The 26,300-nt window shown below is 36.0% G+C and overlaps 1 protein-coding gene across 1 annotated transcript in view; it reads right to left on the minus strand.

Moving 5' to 3' along the window:
- LOC306883859 (voltage-gated delayed rectifier potassium channel KCNH5-like) overlaps positions 1–16,921 on the minus strand; it is a gene marked incomplete at both ends in the record, with an annotated part of 36,420 nt that extends 19,499 nt beyond the window's left edge. Inside the window, 7 exons of the mRNA XM_079439348.1 lie at positions 3,849–4,278; positions 8,111–8,503; positions 10,290–10,408; positions 13,815–13,943; positions 14,775–14,881; positions 15,791–15,914; positions 16,849–16,921. Coding sequence (XP_079295474.1) covers positions 3,849–4,278; positions 8,111–8,503; positions 10,290–10,408; positions 13,815–13,943; positions 14,775–14,881; positions 15,791–15,914; positions 16,849–16,921 — 1,375 coding nt within the window. The remainder of the gene's footprint in view (positions 1–3,848; positions 4,279–8,110; positions 8,504–10,289; positions 10,409–13,814; positions 13,944–14,774; positions 14,882–15,790; positions 15,915–16,848) is intronic.
- Between the last annotated feature and the right edge of the window lie 9,379 nt (positions 16,922–26,300).

The following is a 26,300-nucleotide window of genomic DNA, read 5'->3' on the forward strand; positions in this document are numbered from 1 at the left end:
AAAATAGGTGTCTTCCATGCAAATATATAGTAAAATATTATAATAGATTGCTGTTATCAAAGATGAATTTTCAGCATCATTTCTCCAGTCTTCAGTGTCACATGATCCTTCAGAAATCATTCTGATATGCTGATTTGCTGCTCAAGAAATATGTCTGATTATGAATGTTGAAAACTGTTGTGCTGCTTCATATTTTTGTGGAAAATGTGATACCATTCAGCCATAAATTTATATTTTTCTTCAACAATGTTGAATTAATCAAAGATTATAGAATACAAAAAGGGACTTTGATTAAATTGATTTAAGTGACAGAAAAGATATTTACACTTATTACAAAGTACTTATATTTCAAATAAATGCTGTTCTTTAACCGAGAACCATTATACCAATAATAAAACCATTATTAATAATTGATCACAAATAATAACTGATAATAAAAGCAGCAAATTAGAATGATTTCTGAAGGGACACTGAAGACTGGAGTAATGATGCTGAAAAATCAGCTTTGATCACAGAAATAAATTACATTATAAAACATCCTAAATAGAAAACAACTATTTTAAGTGTAATATTTCATAATATTATGCTATTGTTTTACTGTATTTTTGATCAAATAAATTCAATCTTCTTTCAAATAAATAAATAAAAAGCCTTAATTATTTCAAACTTTTAACCACCAGTGTGTATATAAAATAGGCTAATGCATGTGAATTAATAAGCAAATTATATTTTGATTAGGCCTATAATATAAATCACTTTCCTATGCACAGCACTCAAAAGCAAAAGTCTTCAGATTTACAATGTTCTACAGTAAGATTGTGAACAATTAGCATTCCTGAAAATTAATGTATGTCGTTTAACTAAACGGTTGGCAAATATTGCTGAATTGTCTCTCGTCATGTTTAGCTGCTTACATCTTACCTCAGCTCGCATTCAAGTCGCACGCAGCTCAGCGTCTGTGAACAGTAAACCCCGCCTTCACTGCCTACATCCTACGTCATCCGCTGGAACGTCACTCTCATCAATGATCGTATGACAGTTAGTGGAAGCTAGAGATTGCAATTTAAAAAGTTTTCAATATTTTTCTTACACAAACACCTCTATTATGCTCAGAAGGCCTTTATTAGCCTCCTGGAGCCATGTGAAGTACTTTTTATGATGGATTTATGCACTTTATTTTGCTTCAAAATCTCGATCCCCATTCACTGCCATTATAAAGATTGTATTCATCTGAAAGAAGAAAGTCAATCATAGTAAATCATGGGGTAATTTTCATTTTTGGGTGAATTATCCCTTTAATGAACAAAATAATGCACAAAAATCATCACCTTACCATTGCATGTGAACTATTAATACTGAATATATTTTCTAGTCCTAACTGGATGAGTTCCTCACAGTGACTTCAGCATCAGTCAGAGACGATGACTGAGAACTTGTGATCATAAAAATCTGCTTGTTTTGAACAGCTTGTAATAAATATGAACATTAAAAACTAATCATGAGGGATTTCGAATTTATCTGGCATATGTGAGTAAAATACAACCATATTCTACCCTACGTATCACCCAATGAGATTTTAAGCTTTTTATCCTGGTGTAACTTCCAGGCAGGTATGGAGAAAGTTATAGTGCAAATGGCACGGATGGTGCATGAGGCAGAGTCTCAGGGGAACCTGTACAACCTACCACACATAATGAGGCCTTCTAGGACCTCACTACCACAGAGACAGACACACAGCCAGACAGACAGACAGACAGAGAGATGTGGGTAAGTCAGGAATAAAGACAGTAAGACAGAAGATTCAGATGTTTAGTGAAACATGGAAACAAGAGAGAAAAGATCTTGACTGAAGGATCAGTAGATGAGAACAATGTGTTCAGATAATTACAGACAGCGAAGGAGAGAACTGAGCTCTGCACTGTGTACGAGCCTCATCAAAGAGTCATCAGAACAGCTAACTACAATTATTCTCTTCATTAATTGTGTACTGCTGTTTTTATTGTGCGTGTGTGATCATCTCCCCTTGATCAAACCAAAGTGTTCTGAAGACAACATCCAGAGTAGATCAACAGCTCTGTTAAAGTCCTTGGGCTGAAAACAACCTCGTTTCTGACCTTACACTCTTACAACTTTGCAATCTCAGAAATAATGGCATAAAAGCTGTCACTGGGGAGGTACCCTTTCAAAATGTACTAATATGTACCTTTAAGGTAATAATATGCACTCTTTAAAGATTAATAAGGTACAGAGGTGTACCTTTTAAAAGGGTACTGCCCCAGTGACAATTTTTGTACTCTTTTCTGAGAGAGTAGCCTTAGACACATTAGAGAAATCCCTTTTTCTAACATCATGCTGACATTTGCTTAGTCATATGATGGTCACACTGCGCTGCCTCTTGTAGTTCCTTGAAGAGCCCTACAGTACATTTCATGCATCAGTACCCACAGCAGCATCAACAGTTCATTTGAGCATCCTCTTAAAGGTTCACAATGACCCATAATGACTCCTCCACCTGTGTGATGTCAAATTAAAGAATATTACAGGTCAGGAAAACCGTATTCTGGGTCAAAAACAGGAAAACACCTTATGATTCACAGATATAATGGGGGTATTTTTACAAGGCGGCAGAGAAAATGAAAACGAGTTGGAGCAGAGATAGGAGGCAAGTCATGTTAGAGTCAACTAAAACAAAATATTATGCAATAAGGCTAAATCTCTTGTGATCACCATTTATTTGATCAGAAATATTAATTATTATTTTTATATTTAAAATTAAAATCTGTTTTAATTAATCAGCCATTTCTCCAGTCTTTAGTGTAAACCGATCCTTCGAAAAAAATATTATTAATTAATCTTAAAGGTTTTAGTTTCACTTTAGAACATTTGAATGCATATTTGCTAAATAAATGCATTAAGCTCCTCAAAACAATATTACTGACCCCCTAAACCTTTGAACTGTATTGTAAATAAAAGTAGAAATATAATTAAATATATATATATATATATATATATATAAAAGGCAAAGTCTTAGGCCACTAGTATTTTCACTACCTAAAAAATGTTTTAAAGTCAGTTATTTCTATCTTTTGTTGTATTGTGTCAGTAGGAAATATCAGTTTACAATTTCCAAACATTCATTTTGCCATTAATTGCAATAATCCAATGAGATTTTTGTTTCCACAAGGAGTCTGACAACAGCCAGAGCTCCACACAGAGATCTGATCTCTTCATCATCCAGTCTGTCTGGAATGAAGAAACTGAGACAGACTAAATCCAGAAGAACTGTGGCAACTGTGTCTCTTATAATATTAACCTTATAAACTTATAAAGGCCCCATGTGAGTGCATGGGGGTCAGTGGAGTTTCTATGTGTGTTTAGGCGGGTCAGCACTCACATATGATAGTAATTATGATCGCATCTTTGTTTAGTCTCCATAGTGACTCCTCACCACATGCACAGATCTGGAGAAGGACATTAACTACGATTGGCCTCGTTCCTTCATTCTGGCCAGTTATATGTCCCTCTCTCCACCGATCTCTCTCTATTACTGTCTCAGAGTTATTTCTGAAGGAGATGCACTAGAAGCAAAGCACTGCTGTCTGGAGGACAGAGGGGCCAGATGAGATTAGTCTGAGTTATTCTGACAGAGGAGAAAATAAACAGACAAAAGAGTAAAGAAGCAAGAAAGGAACAGAAAAGAGACCCCGTTTAACCTTATATTAAGATTTACTTTGGCTGATTTGATGTCACAGTTGAAAATGACAGTCTATCTACCATGATCATCTGTGATCAGATCACTTAGCCAAGACAGGTCTGAAAAATAAGACATGAAGAAGACAAGCACTCACATCCGACCATCATCATGGCCACAGAGAAGATCTTCTCTCCGTCTGTAGTTGGCGCAATGTTTCCGAAGCCAATAGTGGTCAGGCTGGTCATGGTGAAATATAGTGATGTTATATACAGAGAGTCTTTCCCAGGGCCACCTTCCCATTGGCCAGTCCCACTGGCATTGTACCGGTATGGGGATCCAATACTGGTGGCTAATTGGTAGAGCCAACTGTCAGTCTTTATGGTGTTGGTTTGCTCATCAATGACTTCGTAATCTCCAATGCTGTACCATATGCAGGCAAGCCAGTGGGCCACCAATCCAAACACACAGACCAGTAACACGAGCACAGCTGCACCGTACTCCAGATAGTGGTCCAGTTTACGTGCAACACGACCCAATCGAAGCAGTCGAACCACCTTCAGAGAACTGAACAAGCTGCTGATTCCCTGGAAAAGTGAAAAATAAATTATAGACAGTAACATTTAGTATCCACTCTAATATAATCTAATATATGCTTTACCTTTAACATGTCTGTAAAACTTTACCTGTTGTAAATAATAACATACACACAATACATACAAAAAATGTCTCTTTCAGACTTGCTCTTTATAAACCCATAATTAAACAATCATCTGCACGCAAAGGGAAAATCAATTTGACATTTAATCTGTCAGGTTAAATCATTCTTCCTTTGTCATTTCCCATAAAGATGCTTAAATAGACCATTGAGAATATTATTTGGCACAAAGCAATTGGACGCTATATTCTGAAACAATGAGTGCAATTCAAATTTTTCAGTTCACTGAACGCACTCTTTACAGTCCTAATTGCACAAAAAAATAAAATAAATAAATAAATAAATAAATAAATTCGCCAAACAGTTTGTTCTAAAGTTGGAGCAGGTGAGCTGAGCCAAGACGACAGAAAGAAGGTGCGAAAGTGGTTGGACATCAGAATCACTTTGCGGGGAGAACGCTCTGTTCTCCCACATGATCCAACAACATTAAATGGCCTCTGAAAATTTTATGTCAGGCAGCACTTTAGTCCTTCCACTGCATAAAAACATTGCCGTTCGGTCCAGCCTGAACTAGTGTGACCATCTGAAGCGTCGCCTTTCCTTTAAAGTGCAAATTCAGTTCCAGACATGCAGTGAAAGATTAGAGTGAGCAGACATGACCAACAATGCAGCCTGCTACACTCACATAACTTAGACCAAAGTTGTAAAGCTAAACCAAATATAACAAAACTTCAAAGCCCAGTCCTATCCCAGGATTGCAGAATCAAATAAATAAATAAATACATAAAGCTTGTTAACTATAAGTTTAGACACATTAATGGACATTTAATTGTTAAGCACAGAGCAACCAAAAATGTGAATCATGAAATTGAGAAACAACTTTAAATCAGTAAGCCTGAACAAATACCAGAAAAGTGACACTAGCCAAATAAATATACCACTGAAAATGTAGCATGCATATATTAACACAGCTCCACAAGTTATAATAAACATTTTTTATGCAACCCCCAAAATTTATATTTTTGTATAAATACAGTATATGAATAATGGAGCTACTGAAGCCTTAAGTCATGTATGCTCCCTTATGTTATCTTTCTCTGATGCTGGCCTGCCTGGATGCAGATGGCCTTCATGAGAATAAACAGAAGATTACATAATGTTTGCATTACAACTGTAAATATAAAATTCTCTTTCATGTCATAAGACATTCACATGAAAGTTAACATGGTGAATTTGCACCATGGGATTTTACAGAAGGCTCGTGATGAAGTAACTGTATTTTGTTTGAGGTGTTTATCAGAGCTATTATCAACACGCAATACTGCATTCAATTAAGACACAGAACTGAGTTAATACACACAATGCAGCTGTGAGGGATTTTAACCATATATATTTATGAATGAAGAATTCAGTCGCTCATTTTATTATTCTGCTCCCTATAGTTTGGTAAATCGTGGCCATGTTAAAAGTTAAGACTTGTCCACCTTTCTAAAATACACCCTGACATATCTATGTCACTGTGTTGGAAGATTTGCTTAACAACGCCCAAATGTTTACGCAAAGAAAGAAGGCAGAACTTTTATTCACCGTCATGTCGTGGAGACACTGTGTTTCCAAATATGGTAAGGGGCGTAATATTTCTGTCACATGCTTGAGGTATTCAGCCAATCACAACGCACGGGATAGCTGGCCAATCAGAGCACACCACACTTTTCAGAACGACGAGCTTTGTAAAAATTGATGCGTTTCAAAAAGGCAGGGCAGAGAGGAGCAGCAATAATGTATGGTATGTGAAAAATAATGTGTTTTTTTAAACCTCAAACCATGTAAACGTTTCATTACGCCAAATACATAAAATAATCTTATTTTTAGCATCGTCGTAACCCCTCTCATGTACAACAATATAATTGCTCCCAACTTTCTTTCTTTTTTAAAATGTTGGGTTTAAGAGAGTTATTCATCTAACGATTGCAAAAGAATATAATGGTTACTATTCCAGCTGAGCTACTTGATGCATCACCTCTTTCTTAAGCTAACGTATACTGAATTTGTGGCATAAATGAAAAATGTAATGACAAATAAAGAGGACAGTCATAAAGAATTAGAAGAAACTGTCAAGATAACCAATCACCTATTGTGGTTTTGATGTAACATCACACTCTTGATGGTTAAAAGTGGCTATTAAAGATCCAGCAACCATCCAGAACAAGATGCATCAGAGGGTTAATTAAAATAATTATGCTAATTACGTTTTTGGAACAGGAAACCTTGATTAAGTGGACCAGAGGAAGAAAAATAAAATACTCCAAATTGTATGATATTAAATTCTGTTTGCTTGACTAACATTTATTCTTCAGCTCAACAGAATCTTCTGGGACAGTCCCGTTCTATAGTTACTGCTCTCTCAGAGCAGAGCACTTACACAGGGACAGTAGATTACAGGGTCCACACTAAAGCATCTGGGATCCCTCTTACATCAAGACATGAAGGCTTCCTCAGTGGGTTTCTGGTACAGTGAGCAGCTCTCTGAGGTAAAACTTGTACATTAAACTTACATCGTGAGCTTTTAAGGGCACACGCAAACTTTAAAGAGCTATTAACACTTATGTATTGTGGCGCATTATTTAAAAATCTATTGATTCTGTGAGTATGTTGAAAGATTTTCTATATTATATGCAAATCAACAATGCTCTCAAAAACACCCACAAGAACTCTTTTCTTGTTATAGACCTCAATAAAAAATAAATAAATAAATAAATAAATAAACAAGAAATGCTACTCACCAAATTAGGTGGTAAAAAATTTATAAATAAATAAATATTCTCCGAAAACAAGACAAAGGCACATATATCTATCCTAAAGCACATATCCTGGACAGACTCCAAGAATATATAACATAAACCAGGAAAGGATCCAAAGTACGATATGTCTTTGCAAACGGTTTAGTTTCCAAGAGGAAGAGCTTTACAAATCATCCCACATGACTGGCTGAGTATTTGGCCAATCAATACAGTGGGCTTCCTTTTTATTTATTTATTTGTCTCAAAGCCACAAACCATACATAGTCAGTTTAATGACAGTTTCACATAAATGATTAGAGCTGCAAAGATACTACAACTTCTGTAAGTCAGAGTGGAAGTGAAGTAGGGTTTTCCAGTTACAGAGTCAAAAAATGAGCGCTTCTGGGGAAAAACTCATTTGTTAGAACTTATTTGGAATGTAGTGACATTTTGAACCTAAAATCCACAAGTATAATGCTTTTGGCTAAAATAAGCTGTAAAATGGACCAGACATTATGCCGTCAATCAAAAGTATATCAGCTGTATGTGAAATGTATGTTATTTCTGGCAAAAATTCTAAATTTTCACAGAGGTACAAATATTTCAGTTCAGCTTTTCCGTCCCAAAACTATCAAGCTCTTCAAAAGTTTAAATGAATTTAAACAAGAACCCTAAAGCATTATCCTCAGCGGAGTACCTTTGAGGAGCCCTGGCATGGGTAATAATTGTTTAATCTTTCATCTATGAGGGGTTGGCAGGTTAAAAAAATAAAATAAATCTAATGTTTGAAGCACTGCTAAGTTTTACTTGAAAAAGCCAACTACAGCTTCTCTTATAAGAATAGTGTCAAACATTTTTAGAATATAATACAATTAATATTTAATTTTACTACTAACCCTTTTTCCAAGTGTTGAACCATTTCCATTCCACTCTGTGTCCTAATCAGGTACAAAGCAACAAAAAAGCAGCTTGGTTTCTCACCTCATCCACGTTTTCGAAAGCGTTGATGATGTCATAGGGCAGACAGGACAGCAGGTCTATTACGAACCAGGTCTTCAGGTAGTTCATCCTGATCAGCTTCGGATCCGAGATCACCTCCCCTCCAGGCCCGACAAACGTGGTGTGGAAATTGAGCACGATGTCCACAAGGAATATGACATCCACAACGCTGTCCAGAACCAGCCAAGTGACGTTATTCTGTTTAGTCTTGAAGGACACGTTGTAAGGAACCATGATGGCGGTGTAGAAGGTCAGGATGAGGATGACCCAGTCCCAGGTGGTCTTAAAGGTGCAGTAGTGTAAGATGATGTGAGGCGGGGTTTTAGGGGCTTCCTGCTTATACTGTGGAAGAATGTCAGAGCCGAGCTGAAGCACCTGAGGAAAAAAAAAGATATAAAGAGAGTGAAGGATCTATAAGACAAATGTATAAGAATCAAAAAGTTTAAAAAAGTTTTTTGACTTATTTTGAAAATGACTAGGAAAATACCTGGTCAATACCTGATCAAAAGATTTTTATTATTTTTTTTTTATTTTTTTTGATAATTAAACTAAACTGACCACCTTAATTTTTATGTTTTTGTTTCCAGTACTTTTGACATTGCTAATAAGGAGATTATCTTAAGGGATAATGAGATTGAAAATGAAATGAAATATAGAGCACCCTCCGGAAATCATTTCTGGATCATTTCTGCTCTTCCCTAGACAATACACCGTTTGTTGTATACTATGCATGTTCATAGAAACAGAACATGAAGTTTACTCAGAGATTTAAAGCTATTTCCCCTCCTAGAGACAATGAAGAACAGAAGATGAAGGAGGGTGAAAGATAGTCTGAGATCATATATCGATCTGCACTATTTTTAATTTGTTGGTTGGAAAAAAATGTCTAATGGAGATGCAAGAATAAAAGACCAATCTGGATTCAAATGTGAAAATGGCTGCATATAGTGTGCTCAATACTCTTAGATTTAAGAAAAAATAAGTTCACAAAAATTATTATTAAATGTAAAGTTTACAAAAAGAAAAGTCTGAAAGAATTAAAATGCATGTCAAAAATTCAATCAACGGCATCTATGGCACATTTGAGGCAAAAATAATTTTTACTAGCTTATTTTCTTTACAAAAAGGAAAAAAATCAAGGTCACATTGATGCACACTGTATACAATGGAAGAGAAAGGGGCCAGTTTTGGAGGATTTAAAAGCATAAATGTTATTTTAACATTCAGGATATAATTTCAGGATATAATTCAGGATCAGCTTTTATTAAAGTATTAATTCTTCTGTTAAAATATTATTTGAGCTGTAAAATTCTTCTCATAATTTTTTACAGTCATTTAGGATTATAGGCATTTTAACTGGATATAATTGTACAAAAAAGCTAGTAAGCTCTGAAAATCACATTAATACATTAAATTATGATGTCTTGTGGCAATACTTTTGAAACTAAGTATTTTAATGCTTGCATTAATTTCCATTGTCTGTAACCAAGTAGAAAAAGATCAAAATTCATTTTTATTACTCAATATTTTCACAAGTGCTGTCGATTAAGTTTAACATTAACTGAACCCAGAATTATCCTTTAAGTGATTCAGGATGAATGAATTGGAGAAGTTGAATCCTTAGTGATTTAATGATTAATAGCAAGCCTTAACCAGTATAATGCTGCCTTGCAAATACTGTAACAGCACAGATCAGAGACATTAATCCATCATAAAAGCAACCAGCCTTGTGAAACAAACCCATCCTTGAATGCTTTATTAAAAGCGCTTCCAAAGATTTAGGCACAGTAGACTATGTAAGGATTGTTCCTTACAGACACACAAATAAACAACACATTTCACTTCTCTTTAGTACCATCACACAACAGTAACGGAGCAATAAACAACAGATGAGAAGAGCAGAACAGGGAACAGGGGTTATGGGACACACACATACAGTACACTCTTCATCAGTATTAATTATTAATAGCAGCTTCTGGCAGCCCACTGTAGACTTCTGCTGTCCAACAGACACATGTGAGATTGCGTTACAGCAGCGTCCTGTGTGTGATTCTATTACAAGTTTGTCCTCCATGAGATGAAGTTTTGAATAACCTTGTATTGCGCAGTCAAGGATGTAAGCAAATGCTGCCTGTCTGTCTCTGTGTGTGTGTGTTCTCACCTCTGCGAGTCTGGACTGTTTGTGAGAAGGGATGTCGGTTCTGCTCATGGGCGTGAGTTGCTGAACGGTGCTTTTGCTGTTCGTCAACGCTCGAGTCAAACGTGCAAACTTGGTCCAACCTGCAAGAACCATATGATGCATTTGTAACGTAAACGTAATATGTAATTTAAAGGGAAACAGTTTAATTAAGCTCAAAGGGAATAATTTATGATTTTATAGGGAATTTGAACAGAATCACTGTGTTACGGCTGATCACTGAGGCGGCAGCGATTCACTGAAAGAGCCGTATAACACCAACTCTGCACTGGATATTACAATCTAAAATATGATGAAAACACTATCAAATAGCATAGAAACAAAATCGGCAGATTAAGACATTAACTTGTGAGCACAAAACACATGATATTTCTCTTTTCAATATAAACAAGGCTTTATTTGATAAATCTAAGACATGTAACTAATCTAACACATGAACACAAGCATTCACACATTCACACGTTGCAGAAAGTAGTGAGAAAGTAAGGAAAGGATGCGTTAAGAGAATGAAAATGAGATATCCCAAGTTTACAGCAATATGTGCAATTGCATAGACCTTAACAACCAATCACTTATTTAACTCTCGCATTGAGTTTCTCAATGAGGCTAAAATTTGTATTAAGTGCACCAGCTCAGCAAAACTCTGGAAGTTACTTGCTTGCATTGCCTGTGTTAAGGGATTATCTTGTGTTGCAGAAAGGGGGTTCCCTGAGGTTACTGATTGGCTGGGAGTTCAATAGCCTTTGAAGTGACGTCTTGAGCGTTGGCTGAAGATAAGGAGTTGGTCTGGTTGAAGTTTGAAGCGAGTGCAGTCGGAGCTGAACTTTGCAGCAAACTTACTTTAGAACACAAAACTCCACGGAAAGAAAATAAACTAAAATAAAAGGATAAAAGGATGTAAAGAGACTAGGTGGTTTTTCTTCTCATCGCTGTAGCAGCTGGCATGTAGGCCAGAGCACGCTGGAATGGCGCTCAAAGAGCAGCGTCAAAACATGGTGGCAAAAGCAAACAGAGAAGAGCAAAAAGACAAGAGAGGGATTTGGGTTTTTAAACTCGGCTTTCGGACCCATCCCAAAGGATGTCTTGACCAATTAGAAGTGATCTTAGCTAGGGGTGTTGCTCTGTTTCTCCACCCAATCAATAAATCAACATGTATCTGGTCAGTCACATGTCCGAACTTTACAGGCTCTTGCAAAGTATACTTTTGGACATGATTTCTATAACAAGACTATGATACATTTGACAAAGAATTGATTGGAAGAAACATTTAAAGCATGATTTTTCAAACTCATACATACAAAACATGAATATGGCCCTTTAAAGTCGTTCCATAGTTATTAAAAGACATACACAAGATGTGATTAAAACATGATAGTTAATTGTGTGGGTTACATACATGATATGGAGTTATGCATAAAAATTATAAGTCTTTTAAGATGATTTTAGGTGCATATGGAAACGAGAGTCTCTGTGCCATTCTGTGGAGAACAAAAAAGTCAAAAGGGGTTTGGAAGGAATTTCAAGAGAGTCTGTAGCTCATGTTTTCTATCACAGATGTACATGTGCCGGCCATCTCTTTGACCGTCAGTCTTGATTACTTGCCCCCAAATCTCCTTCCTGGTTGGAATTATCAATAAGTATTATTTTGTTTTAATGCTGCAAGCTGTTTTGTGAAAGAGTTGGTTGGTTCGCTTGCTTCAGACTAGTGGCTAATTTATAGTATAATCTAATTTATGATGTTGTCCTGTTTTCTTGGGGCCTCTCTGGAATTTTGGCTCCTCATGTTTCAATGTTCTGATGAATCTTAAATTTGTCTGATTTGGTCTCTGATATCCTACACATTTTATAAAAAAAAAAAAAAATGCAACACTGAATTGAAAGACAGATGCAACGAGTTCATAATATTATGCCTTTCAGTTCAATAATTCAATTCTGTGGTGCTTTTATAAAAAACTCAATTTAGTATTTTGCTTTAATGAAAGTTCTGTACAAATGAAGCATGAATGTGAGATTTTTTTTATAAAAAGTTGCACAAGCGCCTTGTCATTTGTTAAAGTTTGTTAATTTGGTTAATTAATGAAAATGTTGTGGATGTTATAAATAAAAATACAATTTGGGGTCAGTAATTTTTTTATATTTTTGTCTGCATTTATTTGATCAAAAATACAGTAAAAACTGTAATATTGTGAAATATTATTACAATTTAAATCTTTCTATTTTAATGCATTTTAAAATATGACTTTTTCCTGTGATGGCAAAGCTAAATTTTCTTCAGTGTCACATGTTCCTTCAGAAATCATCCTAAAATGCTAATTTGTTTATTATTATCAATGCGGTTATTATTTTTGTGTAAACAGCAACATTTTCAGTATTTTTGATGAATGGACAGTTCAAAACAAAAACATTTATTTGAAATAGAAACATTTATGTAACATTGCAAAAGTCTTTACTGTCATTTTTTTAATCAATTTAATGCATCCTCGCTGAATAAAAGTATTAAATTCTAAAAAAAAAAAACAAAAAAAAAAACAAGCACTGACCTTTTTGAATGGTATATGCACACAACAAAAACATTGATCCAAAACATAAATCCTCTGTGGCTCAGATATGACTCCGCAAAATGTTTTACGATGAGTAAAAGTGGAACAAATGTTTGCTGTCACTCCTGCAATGATCTTGCAATGAAATATAACTACTGGAACACTGTCTAGAGTCGTTTCAAATCTCTCTCTCTCTCTGAGTGAATAACACTCATCTCACACACACACTGGTCAATCTCCTGCAAACATGTTCACATCACATTTCAACCCAAAATCAAAATGTGACAATCCACTACAACATTTTCCCTCAAAATTCTCATTACTGTAACATAATTCCCTTTTATTCTCAATAGTAATTCTGATTACTGTAACTGTCTTATTTTAAAGAAAAAAATGCACTTAATTGTCATTAAAATAGTGTCATAACTGACTAAGAAAAACATAATGGTCCTAAAAATAGGCTTCTACTTGAAAAATATAATATCTAATTTCTTTCTTTTGGTTTTGGGGTGAAATGTGACTTGGACCTCGTTTAAAACGGGTTTTGTGAAATTCACCCACACACACCAAAGCAGAATGTCTACGCCAGCACTATTGGGATTTTTGGAATGAGACTCTATATAAATTTTTTCAGCTCAATAAACAAGCTCCCACCAGCAAATACACACACACACACACACACACACACACGTGCACACAGAAGTGCTCGAAAATAACACTTATGTGTGAGTGCCAAAAGGAAAAGCTGGCAATGCTTGCCAATCATAAACAAATATGTATTTATCTGACATAAGCACACTAGAGGAAGTGTTTATCTGTCAGAACAAACTCAAGTATCCGTTACATGTTCAACATAAACTGTGTCTTTTAGAGAATCTATTTTGAATAAATCACTGAAATTACAAGTGTACTACGTACAGTATATGTATAGCGCAGGTGTAAAACTCACCCCTTGTGCTTTCATCTTCAATAGGCTGTTTAAAGACAGTGATGTCCTTAAATGTACACAGGAACAAAACCACTTTGTCATTTTCATTTCGGATCGGTGCAATCTGCATGTAGAACCACACTGGAGTTCCTGTACAAGGTGAGATGTCAAAGTCAGCATTATTAGACCATAGTATATATTGTATTTTATTGGATGATAATAAACTTATGTGAGCACATTTTTATGCCCAGGTCAAAAGTGCTCACATCCAAAGATCTATGACAATCCAGTTGCTAATTATGGCTTGGATTTCTTGGATTTAAATCAGGCAAAATGGGAAAGCTGAATTTTATACAGCCATTACTCCAGTCTTCAGTGTCATCATTTTCATATGCTGATTTGGTGCTAAAAAACATTTCTTATTATTATCAGTTTTGACAACAGCCTTGTTTTTTGCAGAAACCACTCAAAAGTTTGAGGTCAGAAAAGTTTTTTTTTTTTTTTAAGAGAAGTAAAGACATTTATAATGTCACAAAAGTTTTCAGTGCTGTTCTTTTGAACTTTCTATTCATCTGAGAATACTGAAAAAAATGTATTACAGTTTCCACAAAAATATTAAGCAGCAAATTTTCAACATCGTAAATAATAACCATTATTAACAGCAATAACTGAGCACCAAATCAGCATATTAAAATGATTTCTGATGGGTCACGTGACACTGAAGTAATGGCTGCTGAAAATTCAGCTTTGCCATCATAGAAATAAATTACATATATTAAAAAACAAAATTATTTTAAATTGAAACAATGTTTCACAATATTACTGTAATTTTTAAGCAAATAAATGCTGTACTTGGTCATTAGAGACTTCTTTCAAAAAACGTTCTAAAAAAATTCTCTTTTTTTTTTAAATATCAAAACATTTAAAAAAATCCACTTTTTGACCGATAGTTTACATGGCAAAATGTCAAGTCTCACTTACTGTTCTTTCTGTACAGCAGCACTTCAAAGCAGTTGGACTCATAGTTGTCAAAGGCCTGTCTCACCTTTTCTATGGTCTTCTTGACTGTCAGCTCCCCATACATAAAACTACAGAGAGAGATCATTCAGAGAGACAGACAGTAATCTCCCATTTTCAAACCAAATCGTTCAGTTTAAGAAGAAAGGTTCTGTATGGTTTTTAAGGAATTATCCCCCCATCAATCCTTTGATTCAGATTTATAAAGATTCTAATGAATTCAGGAATTCATGCATGCAAGCAAGTAAAATGATCAGAAGCTGTTCAGGTTTCAGATTTCCACACTTTTCCAACAGACATGAATTGTGGTCATATGTTATTACAAAGACTAAAAGATTACAGAAAAATCTGAAATTCATAGGCAGCTCACACCTGAAGCAAAGTGTGACCAATTATGGCATGTTTGTTTCTGTTGCAGTCATAGATAAAAGCTTATTAATGACACAAAATTGTCTGTTGTAAGCAAGGCAAGAAGAGATGCTGTAAAGTGTGATATAAAGTCTCTAAGACCTGGAAGACAGTATATCTGTGGCTCAGCACTTTATGAGAGCCACTTATTGAAATGAGATTTTATATATATATATATCACAATATGCCACTACGATGCCAGATCAAGGCTTGGCCAAAAAGATACTTTCATCTATTAAAACTTAAATTCCCAATATCAAACTCGTTTACATCATTTCTAAAAAAAAAAGAATAATCAGTGATTTCAAGATTTGTTTTACATGTTACACTACTTTAGGCAGAGCCAAAGTGATGTGACACCTCACGATTATGACATCATCACCTCTTGGTTTTGTTGAAATGAGTCCATATGGATGCACAACAAATAATTTAAAGCTTCAGTCTTAACCTGTTTTATTGTTTTATTCAACAGGCTCCTTAAGGTACTGCAAAACCCGAGATCTCAATACAGCATGAACTGTGTAACATAGTCCTACAGATTTCCATTGTCTCTCACATGTATGTCCACTCACCTGCACGTGCTGCTTTTCTGCATGACCTCTGCTCTGTGGTATCCAGACAGCTTGCAGAAGCCGTCATTACTATAAACTACAGGCCAGTCCACAATCTGAGCGTTCCCCAGCAAGAAACTTGTCTCTGAAGGTTCAAAGAAGATGACAAAGAATAAAAGAGGGAGTGGGAATTAGTGATCTGACTGCCACACACTAATGCATTCCCAGTCTTTGCTTCACAGTAAATTACTGTCACTGATCTACTTTAACATCTGGTGTACTCTCTACAAATGGTAGACATTCTTATTGCAGAACGTGAGTGGGATGTTTTAAAACCTCTTATTAGATTCACATTCAAATAGTTTTCCCGCACTTTAACTCTAATGTCTTATATAGCATACTATAAGGTAAGGGTTTTTTGTGTTGCAGCATAAAGAAACCAGACACAATTAGAGATGATGCTCCCTCTAGTGGTGGCAAACGCAACAGCTCGCAATTTGCCTTGGATCTCTCAAAACCATCTAATGGACTTCATGCCAGTCCTGATGCGCTGCTGGCGCAGAGATGTGGAGTGAAATTATATCGAGAGCCTTTTTAATCAACTGAACGAGAAATGTCTAATATTTAAATTGGACAGGTTATAATTAATAGCACACAATGAATTAGTCAATCACGCGATATATTAATATTACGTTTTTTTAGATGACAGCAAGTGAATTCGCAATGAAAACTGCTTTATGTTAAAATATAAATACTGACTAAAGAAGTTTCTTTATTTAAATAGTATTTTAAGTTAACCTCTCTCAAAAATGCCTCAAAACAAAATCGCAGTATGTCCAGCTCATATAATTGCAGTCTCTAAAATATAAAGAAAATTAATGACAAAATAAAAGTTACAGCTTTGAAATTTCCCATTAGAGCGTCCAATGTTTCATATCTTAAATACAATAAAATTATTACCATTCGAATAAGCCATTAATCACATGTCTTAAGTTTGAAATCCTGCTCAGTGAGTTAATGCAGAGCAACATGGTCACTGAATGTCAAGAAATTTCAGAAAGCATAAGCGTGCTCCTCACCACTCGAGCGCCTGACGATATTCTCCAGGAAAGTGTTTTGCGGTGCCACGAGCCCTCTCTTTCCGCCGGGCATCGTGCGGCTGTGTGTGTCGCGCTGCTCTCGTCAGGTGGGCACTCTCTGCGCGTGGAGTCTCTGCCGGCGGAACGGGGAGGCTCATGGTAACGTCGCGCTCTGGCTGCCGGGAGCTTCTGCGTGCCACCCGCGCTCTCTGGGCTCAAAGCTACAAGTCGGTGGGCACGGGGAGCTCCCCGCACATGCGCAACTGCGCCGACGCGCACAGGCAGGCGCTGGGGATCTCCAACATCGGGCGCGTTAAATGCGCAAGAGCGCACAACAACCCCTCCGCACAGAAAAACAAAGGTTAGCTCTTAAGGCTTACATTATAATACCTGACATTATCGCAATAGGTATCAACGTCATAAAAAAGTATAATTTCTGTAGCTACAGGTGAGATGAGAGGGTACTTGGCACAAAAACTGTTTCAGTATGACATTTTGAGTCTAAAGTCCAACTCCACAATTATTTAGAAGCTGTTTTAAATGTTGGCTTTAAACATAGAATCCTCTTAAATGCGAAAGTAATTTGTAATATGTAGGCTACCATTTAGCCTTGGTACAAATATGTAGGCTATTGTACCTTTAAGCTACTAAAATGCACCCTTTTAGGGGTTAATATGGTATGAAGGGGCTTTTTTGGACAGTGTAACAATTATAAGCTTAAACCATACATTTGTTTTTTCTGATTTTACCTGAAATATTGAACTGTATGCAAAGGGCAAGATTATATCTGGTCAAAGTAAGTCGTCAGGGGTTCATTGATTCATTTAGATATTTTACCCTTTACATTTTTGCCATTTCATAAATTATTTCACTGTTTCAGACAGTTTGCACATGTTTCCCATTGTGACATGGCGCAAATAATGGATGAAATATTCAGTGACATTTTTTAATAGCCAAGGTTTTCAGGTTGGCATTTATATAGTTAAAAACTTAAAAAAATGAACTTATTGGAATAAAAGTGGGATGTCTTTCCCTGGTCTCACCTATATAGAAAAATACATTTAGAAAATTTACAGATTAAATATAAAGAGGTGTATACATAGCACAGCATATGAGTTTCACCAAAATGAAACGTATTGACAGTTAATGTGGATTTGATTTAGGGTGAATAGTATTAGTCTGAAATATGACAATTTTGTGTGAGGTGCAATAAATTTACAGAAAGCAAAAGTACAAAATAAAATCCAGGAACATAGTAGTAGAGCAGGTTATTCAACAAACATTCAGAAATATTCAGAGGGACATTTCCCTATATTCAGATTACTAGTTGACCAATAATTACAGTTTATTTAATGAATGAAACTTTACCTTTGCATTAATATTTAGCTCCTTGTCACAGGGCCTATGCAGGACAATGTTCCTAGTTGTCGTTTCCTAAAAAACAGCCCTGTCAAGATCCATTTGTACACAGGGTTACGCAACAGATGACAGCATGCACAAAAATCCACCAAACTCTGTAAAGAGTTGCTCCTTTAAGACCCCACATATCTACTTAAGTGCCGTCAGCTTGTGTCTGCCCTTTAATTTCTATTAAGCCTTAACCACTGAAGGCTCTCGCACTGATGGGTCCCTCACAGAAACACCTGTTCTGCCCTCAACCACCTGCCAACAAAAGACATGATGAATGGAGTGATAAAGAAAAGATTCATACGGAGTGAGTCTACATCAACATATTCCTTTAAAAAAAAAAAAGGAATCTGTTAAAAGCAATCAGCTTTGAGGTCTAATAGTAAAATTATAATAATGTCTCAGATACAAGACTGATCAGAAATGGGGATGGTGTAGTTTGGCATTGCATAATCCACAATTTGGCACTGCAGGGCTGCAACAGCATTCACCAGGCTAACTGCCGTTTTTTAACTTGTAAAGATGTCCAGGTCAATTACCAAACTACAGGGTTTCCTGCCCACACGCAAAACCTCCTTTTCTGACATTCTGGTGAATAGTGCACTTATATGGTTACATAAGCAACAGAACAGTGGGTTATTAGGGGAAATCTCACAAAAACAAGTCCAGGTTCACATTTTGCCTTAATAAATAAAAAAATAGAGAAATAATAATTAATATGTTGTACACAAATATTTATTTTTAATTGTAATAAATGTATAATATATTATTAAATGTATAAATCTAGTTTTAAAAAGTCTGTATACATAAATTTGCGAAAACATGATTTACAATCATGGTATATTAAATGTCAATAAACTCTACATATTTTAAAAATGCATTACAGTAATACCAGCTGGGGCCCTACATTTGAATGAAAATAATGTCATACTGCAAACATTTTAATGGTTCAAAAGCAGAGTTTATTTTCTTTATGCTAAATATAAATTATATTTGTATGAAGAAAATTAAGTCTATTTTAGGACCATTTTTAATTGTTTCCATGCCAATTAAGCATATTAATTATATATTATATGAATTCAGTACTGGAATACTGGAATCATGTTGTCCAGTCAGACTGATCATTTTAATGGAAAATGGAAAAAGTTATATTACATATAATAATATAACTTTTATATATATTAGTATACTATTTATATATATTAGTATACTATTACTATTATATATATATTAGTAGCTGGAGTGGTGAAGCACAAGGAGACAATCATCCCAGTTGGGAATTTTATAGGAGGCCAAAACTCATTCCTCAAGACATTATCTGATTATTACAGCTCTGTTGGTTCTTTAATGAGCAACACAGTTTAGGCTTGACAACATGAACCTCAAGTGATCGATATATTCCCAGATGTTTAATAATTCAAGTTTCACTGTAAATGTCACAGACACAGATCAAAGGGGGGGTTGTGACCTTACTCTACCTCCAGAGACGGCGACACACTGCGTGATTGCAGATATACACGCATTTAATTACACAACCACTCTCTACTGTATTCACTGACACACGTTTGATTAATCTCTCAATCTCACTCACACTCTCTTTCTCTCTCTCACACACACACACACACACAAAGGCCCTGGCATGTCTCCATTTCTCGGCATCAATTGTGACTGTTAATGTGAGCATATCTCAGTCTTTCTTTTTTGTCTTTCTCTTTTTCTCTCTCTGTGATGCCATATACAGTCAGATTCCAAAAGTTGTTCCTAATTAGAATCCGTTTGAACCTCACTAAAAATATCCTGTCGATAAGTCAATAACCTCTGAATCTGAAAGCAGAGAGGTTTCCCTAAGCAACTGTGACAGGGTCAGAGAACGAATGATAAATTCGCAGACATGATAGATTTTCCTGTCGTTACACCATTAGTGGTCTCTGTAGCATTGCCAGACTTCCCTTAAAGGGCTGAATTACAGTAATGGCCTCTCCATTAAGTGAGCTAGATATATTAGAGTCAACATACCCATTTTACTTCTGTATTGTGACATACTTCAAAGCAAAATTGGATATTCATTGAAAAAAATAAAAATGTAGGGTGGGACTTGATTTTATCCATCAGAATTATCCTATACCAGAACGGAACAAAACCTCAATGTGAGTTTGCAGTCAATTGTGAAGTATTTCCAACTCTTGAGCCACAATGCAGAGGCTAAAGATTAAGACTGCATCATTTCTTTTTCAAATACATTGTTATTCACTTTTATATCCTTAACCTTTATTACAATGATGTATTAAATTACTATGTTGCGGAACCAAACTACTATTTGAGCAGAACTAATAATTTAGTACAAAACTAGTTTCTGAATAATGGACAATGAGGGAGTGTTTGAAACGTATTGCCATTAATTTTGCAGATCTGGTTGTTGCCACCAGCGGCACAGAAATTACATGCTTCATCTTTAAATATTGCACAATATCCAAACCCCATTTGATTTGATTTTGATTTGATTTTCAGAAGAACAACAGTTCTAAATATGGACAAATTGTGTGACCATGAGTGCTAATAAAACTATTTTTTCCTTCATCAGAGAGGTCAGGTGAGAAGTTTCCCTCATGGTTCACTAACAATCAAACGCATGGTCAGTACAGTTCACATAACACGGCTCGAGTGAATCACAGCATGACTCCAACATCTCAAACTGACAGACATACTGTCCTATCCCCAGCAGGGAATGAAATGAGAAATAACAGGCAGCAATCAAAGAGCAGAAGTGAATATTTCCAAATGCAGCAGCACGGGTTTTCACAGCACGATTCAAATTGGTCTTTTAATACGTGTTAAACTTCAGATTTAGGTATCAGGCTGCCTCTATATTTAAGCACATCATCAACAGCAGTATGCCCCAGAACCGGCCTCACGTGGCGTAAGCGCTGTTACTCAAAGCAATAGTCTTCCTGGAACCAATAAGATTAGACGCCATACTCCTAGTAAGTTGTAATATTTGTTCCCTGAAGTCACAGGGTACATGAATCTGTTTGTACGCACTCAGATAAATACACGTCGTGCTTCTGCCGGTGATGTCGAGCTCAAACCTGATCTCTTTTGTCTTCATGCTCGGGCTAATTACAGCTCTGCCCACAGTTCCTGTCCACACTCTCAGATTCAGAGCCATATAAACATTAAAGAACAGGAAGTCCCTTTTGCAAGAGCTCTCTTGGAAATATAAAAACATGTTTGCAATTGATAAGATTTTTTTTCTTGAAAGAAATTCTTACCAAGGTTGTCTTTATTTGATAAAAATACAGTAAAAACAGTAATAATATTTTTTGTTGTTGTTATTTTTAAAGGGCTCATATGATGCAATTTCAAGTTTTCCTTTTTCTTTGGAGTGCTACAAGCTGTTTGTGCATAGATAAGATCCCTGAAGTTGCAAAGACTAAAGTCTCAAAACAGTCTCTGCGATATTCTTTATAAAAGTCAAGACTCTGCCACGCGCTCCTGAAATGGCTCATTTAAACACGCCCCCTACGTCACAATGTGGTAAGATTTGCAAAACACCGCCCAAATGTATACGCAATGAAAGAAGGCGTAACTATTATTCTCGCAGTAGTATTGTTGCTGCCGCTGGCGCCATGTCCTGGAGACACTGTGTTTCGTTACGAAAGTGAAAGTACTTTCTTTGGGCTTCCAAAAGAGGACGCAACTAGAAATTATGCAACTGGTTAAGTTGCATTTCCAACACTGTTCCAGAACAGTTCAACCCAAATATTAGAGTGTGTGCAGCGCATTTTACGGAGGACTATTTCCTGAACCTGGGAGTAGCCAGCCAGCCAGTTACAAAGGCTGTTTCTATAAAGTGATTAAATATTGTGTTCTTTTATAAACTTATTTTATAATATTGTAATATTGTTTTTCGCTACTTAAAAAGGTCAGTTCAAATCCTGAACGAAACGTTTCATTAAAACAAATCTTACTTTTCTGAATTTCCAAAAAGAAAGACACAGTGCCAGTGTTTCCAGACTGGGAAACTGGGAAATTTAGAGGAGTGAGTGGTATTTGGTTATCATCTGTTTGCTTGTCTTTAAAGCAGCACCAACAATAGAATATTGTGATAAAAATAGCGATGTAGCGTTTCGTCAGACTAGTCCGTTACTCTGTATAAAAAATTTAAAAAAAAGTTTTAACGGAAAATCGACTGTGTTGTGAAAATTTTAGCAACTGTTGAGCTAATGAAAAATTTAGTAACGTCGCTACTTATAGCCTAGCTAGTTAGCCTAGTACTATATAGCTACACTTATACTTGGGATAATGCACCACCGTAAAGACAGGGCCAGAAAGAGAGTGAGAGAAAGAGAAATAAGAAGAAGAGCTCATGAGAGAAAAGGATCTTGATGCGATGTGACTCACTGACATTCAGTCAGGCCATCATTAAATTAGTTAAAACACTCCTGCAGTATCCAGGGCTGAAATGTGTTTAATAGTCTCAAATGCTCCCTAATTACAATGATCCAGCCTCACAGGCACAGCAGTTCAGCAGTTCAAATCATTTTTTACTGTTATGCGGCTCATTATAGCCCAAGTGTGAAGAAGAGAAGAGATATAGCTCCTCCTCAGACAGCCACGATGCACAGGTGATGATAATATAGCAGCTGCCTATAATGATACCTCAGGAAACAGAAAATAAATAGTTCATATTAAACATTGCAGCAACAAGCCATGGTTTATCTTCTGTTTGTGTTCATGCAGTTTTATTAAAAAGCGATTTTACTCAATTTACTCACCCCCAGGTAGTCCCATCCTGTATTTTCTTTCTTCTGTGAAAAGTCTGTCAATCTACACAAAATTAACAGAATAGTTTTGTTTTGTTTTTTTGCATCAGAAGTTGTGCACTATATTTTAGTCCAGCTGGAAAGCTGTGTTGACTGCTAACTAAGCATCCAGAACCAGAACTATTAATTTAATAATTGGGATTTTGTATCTTTCTGAAGTCCCGTCACTTCCACAATTATAGTTACACCAGTAAAATCAAGACAAGGATAAAACAGTGCTCTTAATAAGTATAATCCATTCAATCTACAAATGTCTGTATCAAAATGTCCCATGACACCATGCTGGTGCATTTTAACTCCACTCAAACACTTTGATATGTCAGAGAGTTTTAGATCCAGCTCACTAAACATCTTCAGAAGACATTAAGACTGATTAACTATTCAGAAGCGAATGGGGCGAGAGAGCGAGAGAGAGAGAGAGACACACACACACACACACACAGAGAGAGAATCAAAAATAGAAGAGCAGCATGTGTTTATATGGAAGAAAGTGAAAGTGAAAAAAACAATCCCATCTATCTCAAGTTCATTGCAACACATTAATAATGCATATAATAAACCACTATAAACATGTCAAGTAACCTGCCATAACTAAGCACTAAACTGCTTTATTGTTATTATAATAGTAAGGACATGCAACAAGGACACCTTAAAAAAAAGTGTTAACATTTTTTCAATAGAAGTAATATTTCACAATATTACTGTTTTTACTACATACATATAGAAGTAGGAGATGGATAGGTTAGCCAGAACATAATTCATTTTCAGTGGTTCATATTTGGCCTCATATTGGTTTGACCAGCACAGTTGTTCAGGAGCTTCTATCAGATTTGCATTTTTTAATGTTCAAAATGCCTTCCCCAAAGTGAATGATGTTTTACCAGGTTTCTCCAGCAGGGATCCCCCCCCCCCCCCCCCCCCCCTTTTTGGAGGAAGCATTATTATGGATTATGGACCTGATTTTGGTTTGAAGTGATGGTTTAAAGGTAAAATGATGGATTTTTTTTTGCACTCAGCTTTTTGCTTCAGAAGATTTTAACTGATTAACTCGAATCGTGTGGATTATTTTTGTGATTTTTTTTTAGCAGTTGTTTGGACTCTCATTCTGACGGCACCCATTCACTGCACAGGATCAAAACATGAGAAACGTGAGCAAGTGATGCTAAATTTCACCAAATCTGTTCTCATAAAGAAACATCTACATCTTAGGTGGGCTGAGGGGGGAGTAAATTTTCATTTTTGGGTGAACTATTAATTTAACGAAGAAAGCAAAAAAAAAAAAACCTTACTCACCTGTTAAGGGACACAACTGTGATCCTACACCCTAAAAGAAATGGTGCTATATAGCACTAAAAGGGGTTCTTGGCTCGTAATCATAGGGGAACCACTCTTGGTGCTATATAGCACCATATCTAAGATGCTATATAGAACCTTTGTCAAATGGTGCTATGCAGAACCATATAGCACCTTTTCTTTTTTTTTTTAAGAGTGTACCATAAATTTTGACATATTCCAACACTGGTCCTGAAACAAAAGTAGTGTCTATCAGATTTTAACATTAGTGGATTATTATTTGTTTGACAAGTTACTCTAGAATAAGCAGTAGGTGCTGAAACAACCTGGGAATGTCCTACCTGGGAATATCGCAATCACTGAAGGGACGTTGCTCTCTTGGCGCAAACCCTGTTGACCTTCAGAACATTAAAATAAGACAAACACTCAAAAAAGCTATAACTGTATGTGGTTCCAGATATGAGATCATTCTTGATGGTGTCCCAGCCTCCATGACACACTAACTGTGGTGCATCTCACACAATCACTGAGATAAAACCTAACAAAACAGACAGTAAAATGGGTGAATTTATAAGAAAAGGCAATTTCACACTCAAGAAGCAAGAGACACAAGGACTGTGTGACATTTGTGACCTGAATATACTCCAGTTATATCACAGGCCTAAATTTTCGACCAGATTTAAAGTGCATGGATATAAAGTAAGATCCCAAAATGCATGGATTTGATTACATTTTAAATGTTAAAAACATCAGTATAACAAATCCTGCAAGTCATATTTAATTTGGAAGATTCTGATTACAATCTAAGCATCAATATTCCAATAGCAATACACTCTTTAAGCACATTACCTGTATTATTTGGAATACATGCTTCTTTAATCACTTATGTAAGTTTCTGAAAGACTTTGCCAACCTCACATTACTCTTTATATCTTTTTTCCCCCTCCAGAATTGTCTCTTAAATTCACAGGGCTCCAGACAGCTCCCAGGGTTAGTAAATATTTTAAAAAGATGTAGTGAGAAATTATTGAATTTAGTGAACAAGTATTATTAAATTCTGAAAAACACACATTCTCATCCAGTCTAACCTGGCTTGATAGTCTTAGCTGGTTTACACTGGTCTCCCAGACTGAGGAGTTGTTCAGTTTAGCTTGTTAATATGCTGTTACATACCCAACACCCTTTAAACCAGAAAACAGGCTCATGCTGGGAGATCAACTAAGGTCAGTGTTTTAAACTTCTTTTTTTTCTTCAGCAGAGATGTAATCAATGGAAAGGAGTTATGAGTAAAAGTAGTTACTTTGGAAGCTCCCCTTCTCCCAATTATTAAGACTGACAAAGCTTTTGCTGAATTTTAAACTGGTTTACTTAACATCTGCATTGACACACTAACGGAGTCCTCTTTTAAATGTTTAAGGAGAGAGGTGCATTCTTCTGAACTTAGCAGCATGTGTCCCGGACACAACTGGGGGACCCACATTATAATCACTGGAGGAAATTTGACTGAGAGGAGAGAAAAAAATCCACAGAAAGAAATCACAGGTTTGGGACAACATGAGGGTGAAATAACATTCATTTCTGGATCAACTCTCTTTTTAAGAACATTTTTTCTTTCAAAAAAGTACTGCTATTCTTGTTTTCAAGGGTGATGTTAACTAAAGCAAGCAGTCACCTAAGTATGCCCTTCCTATTCCTTCCTCCCCCTGCAAGTACCTGACAGGTTTAATGCCCAAACTGAAAGAATAAAGCCTTCAGTACATATATACCTGCCAATTTCAGAGCAGCTCTGAATCCTTTAACCCCTCAGGAAAAAACCTGCAAACCATTAGGAAAAACAAGATCAACCTGCATCAAAAGATTATATGCACAAAGGTTGAGAAGAGATTAAGATGGACACCCAGTGTTTTCCACAAAAGCAAAAGTATTGTT

The sequence above is a fragment of the Barbus barbus genome (assembly GCF_936440315.1).
Source record: "Barbus barbus genome assembly, chromosome: 18".
In the NCBI taxonomy this organism is placed as follows: domain Eukaryota; kingdom Metazoa; phylum Chordata; class Actinopteri; order Cypriniformes; family Cyprinidae; genus Barbus; species Barbus barbus.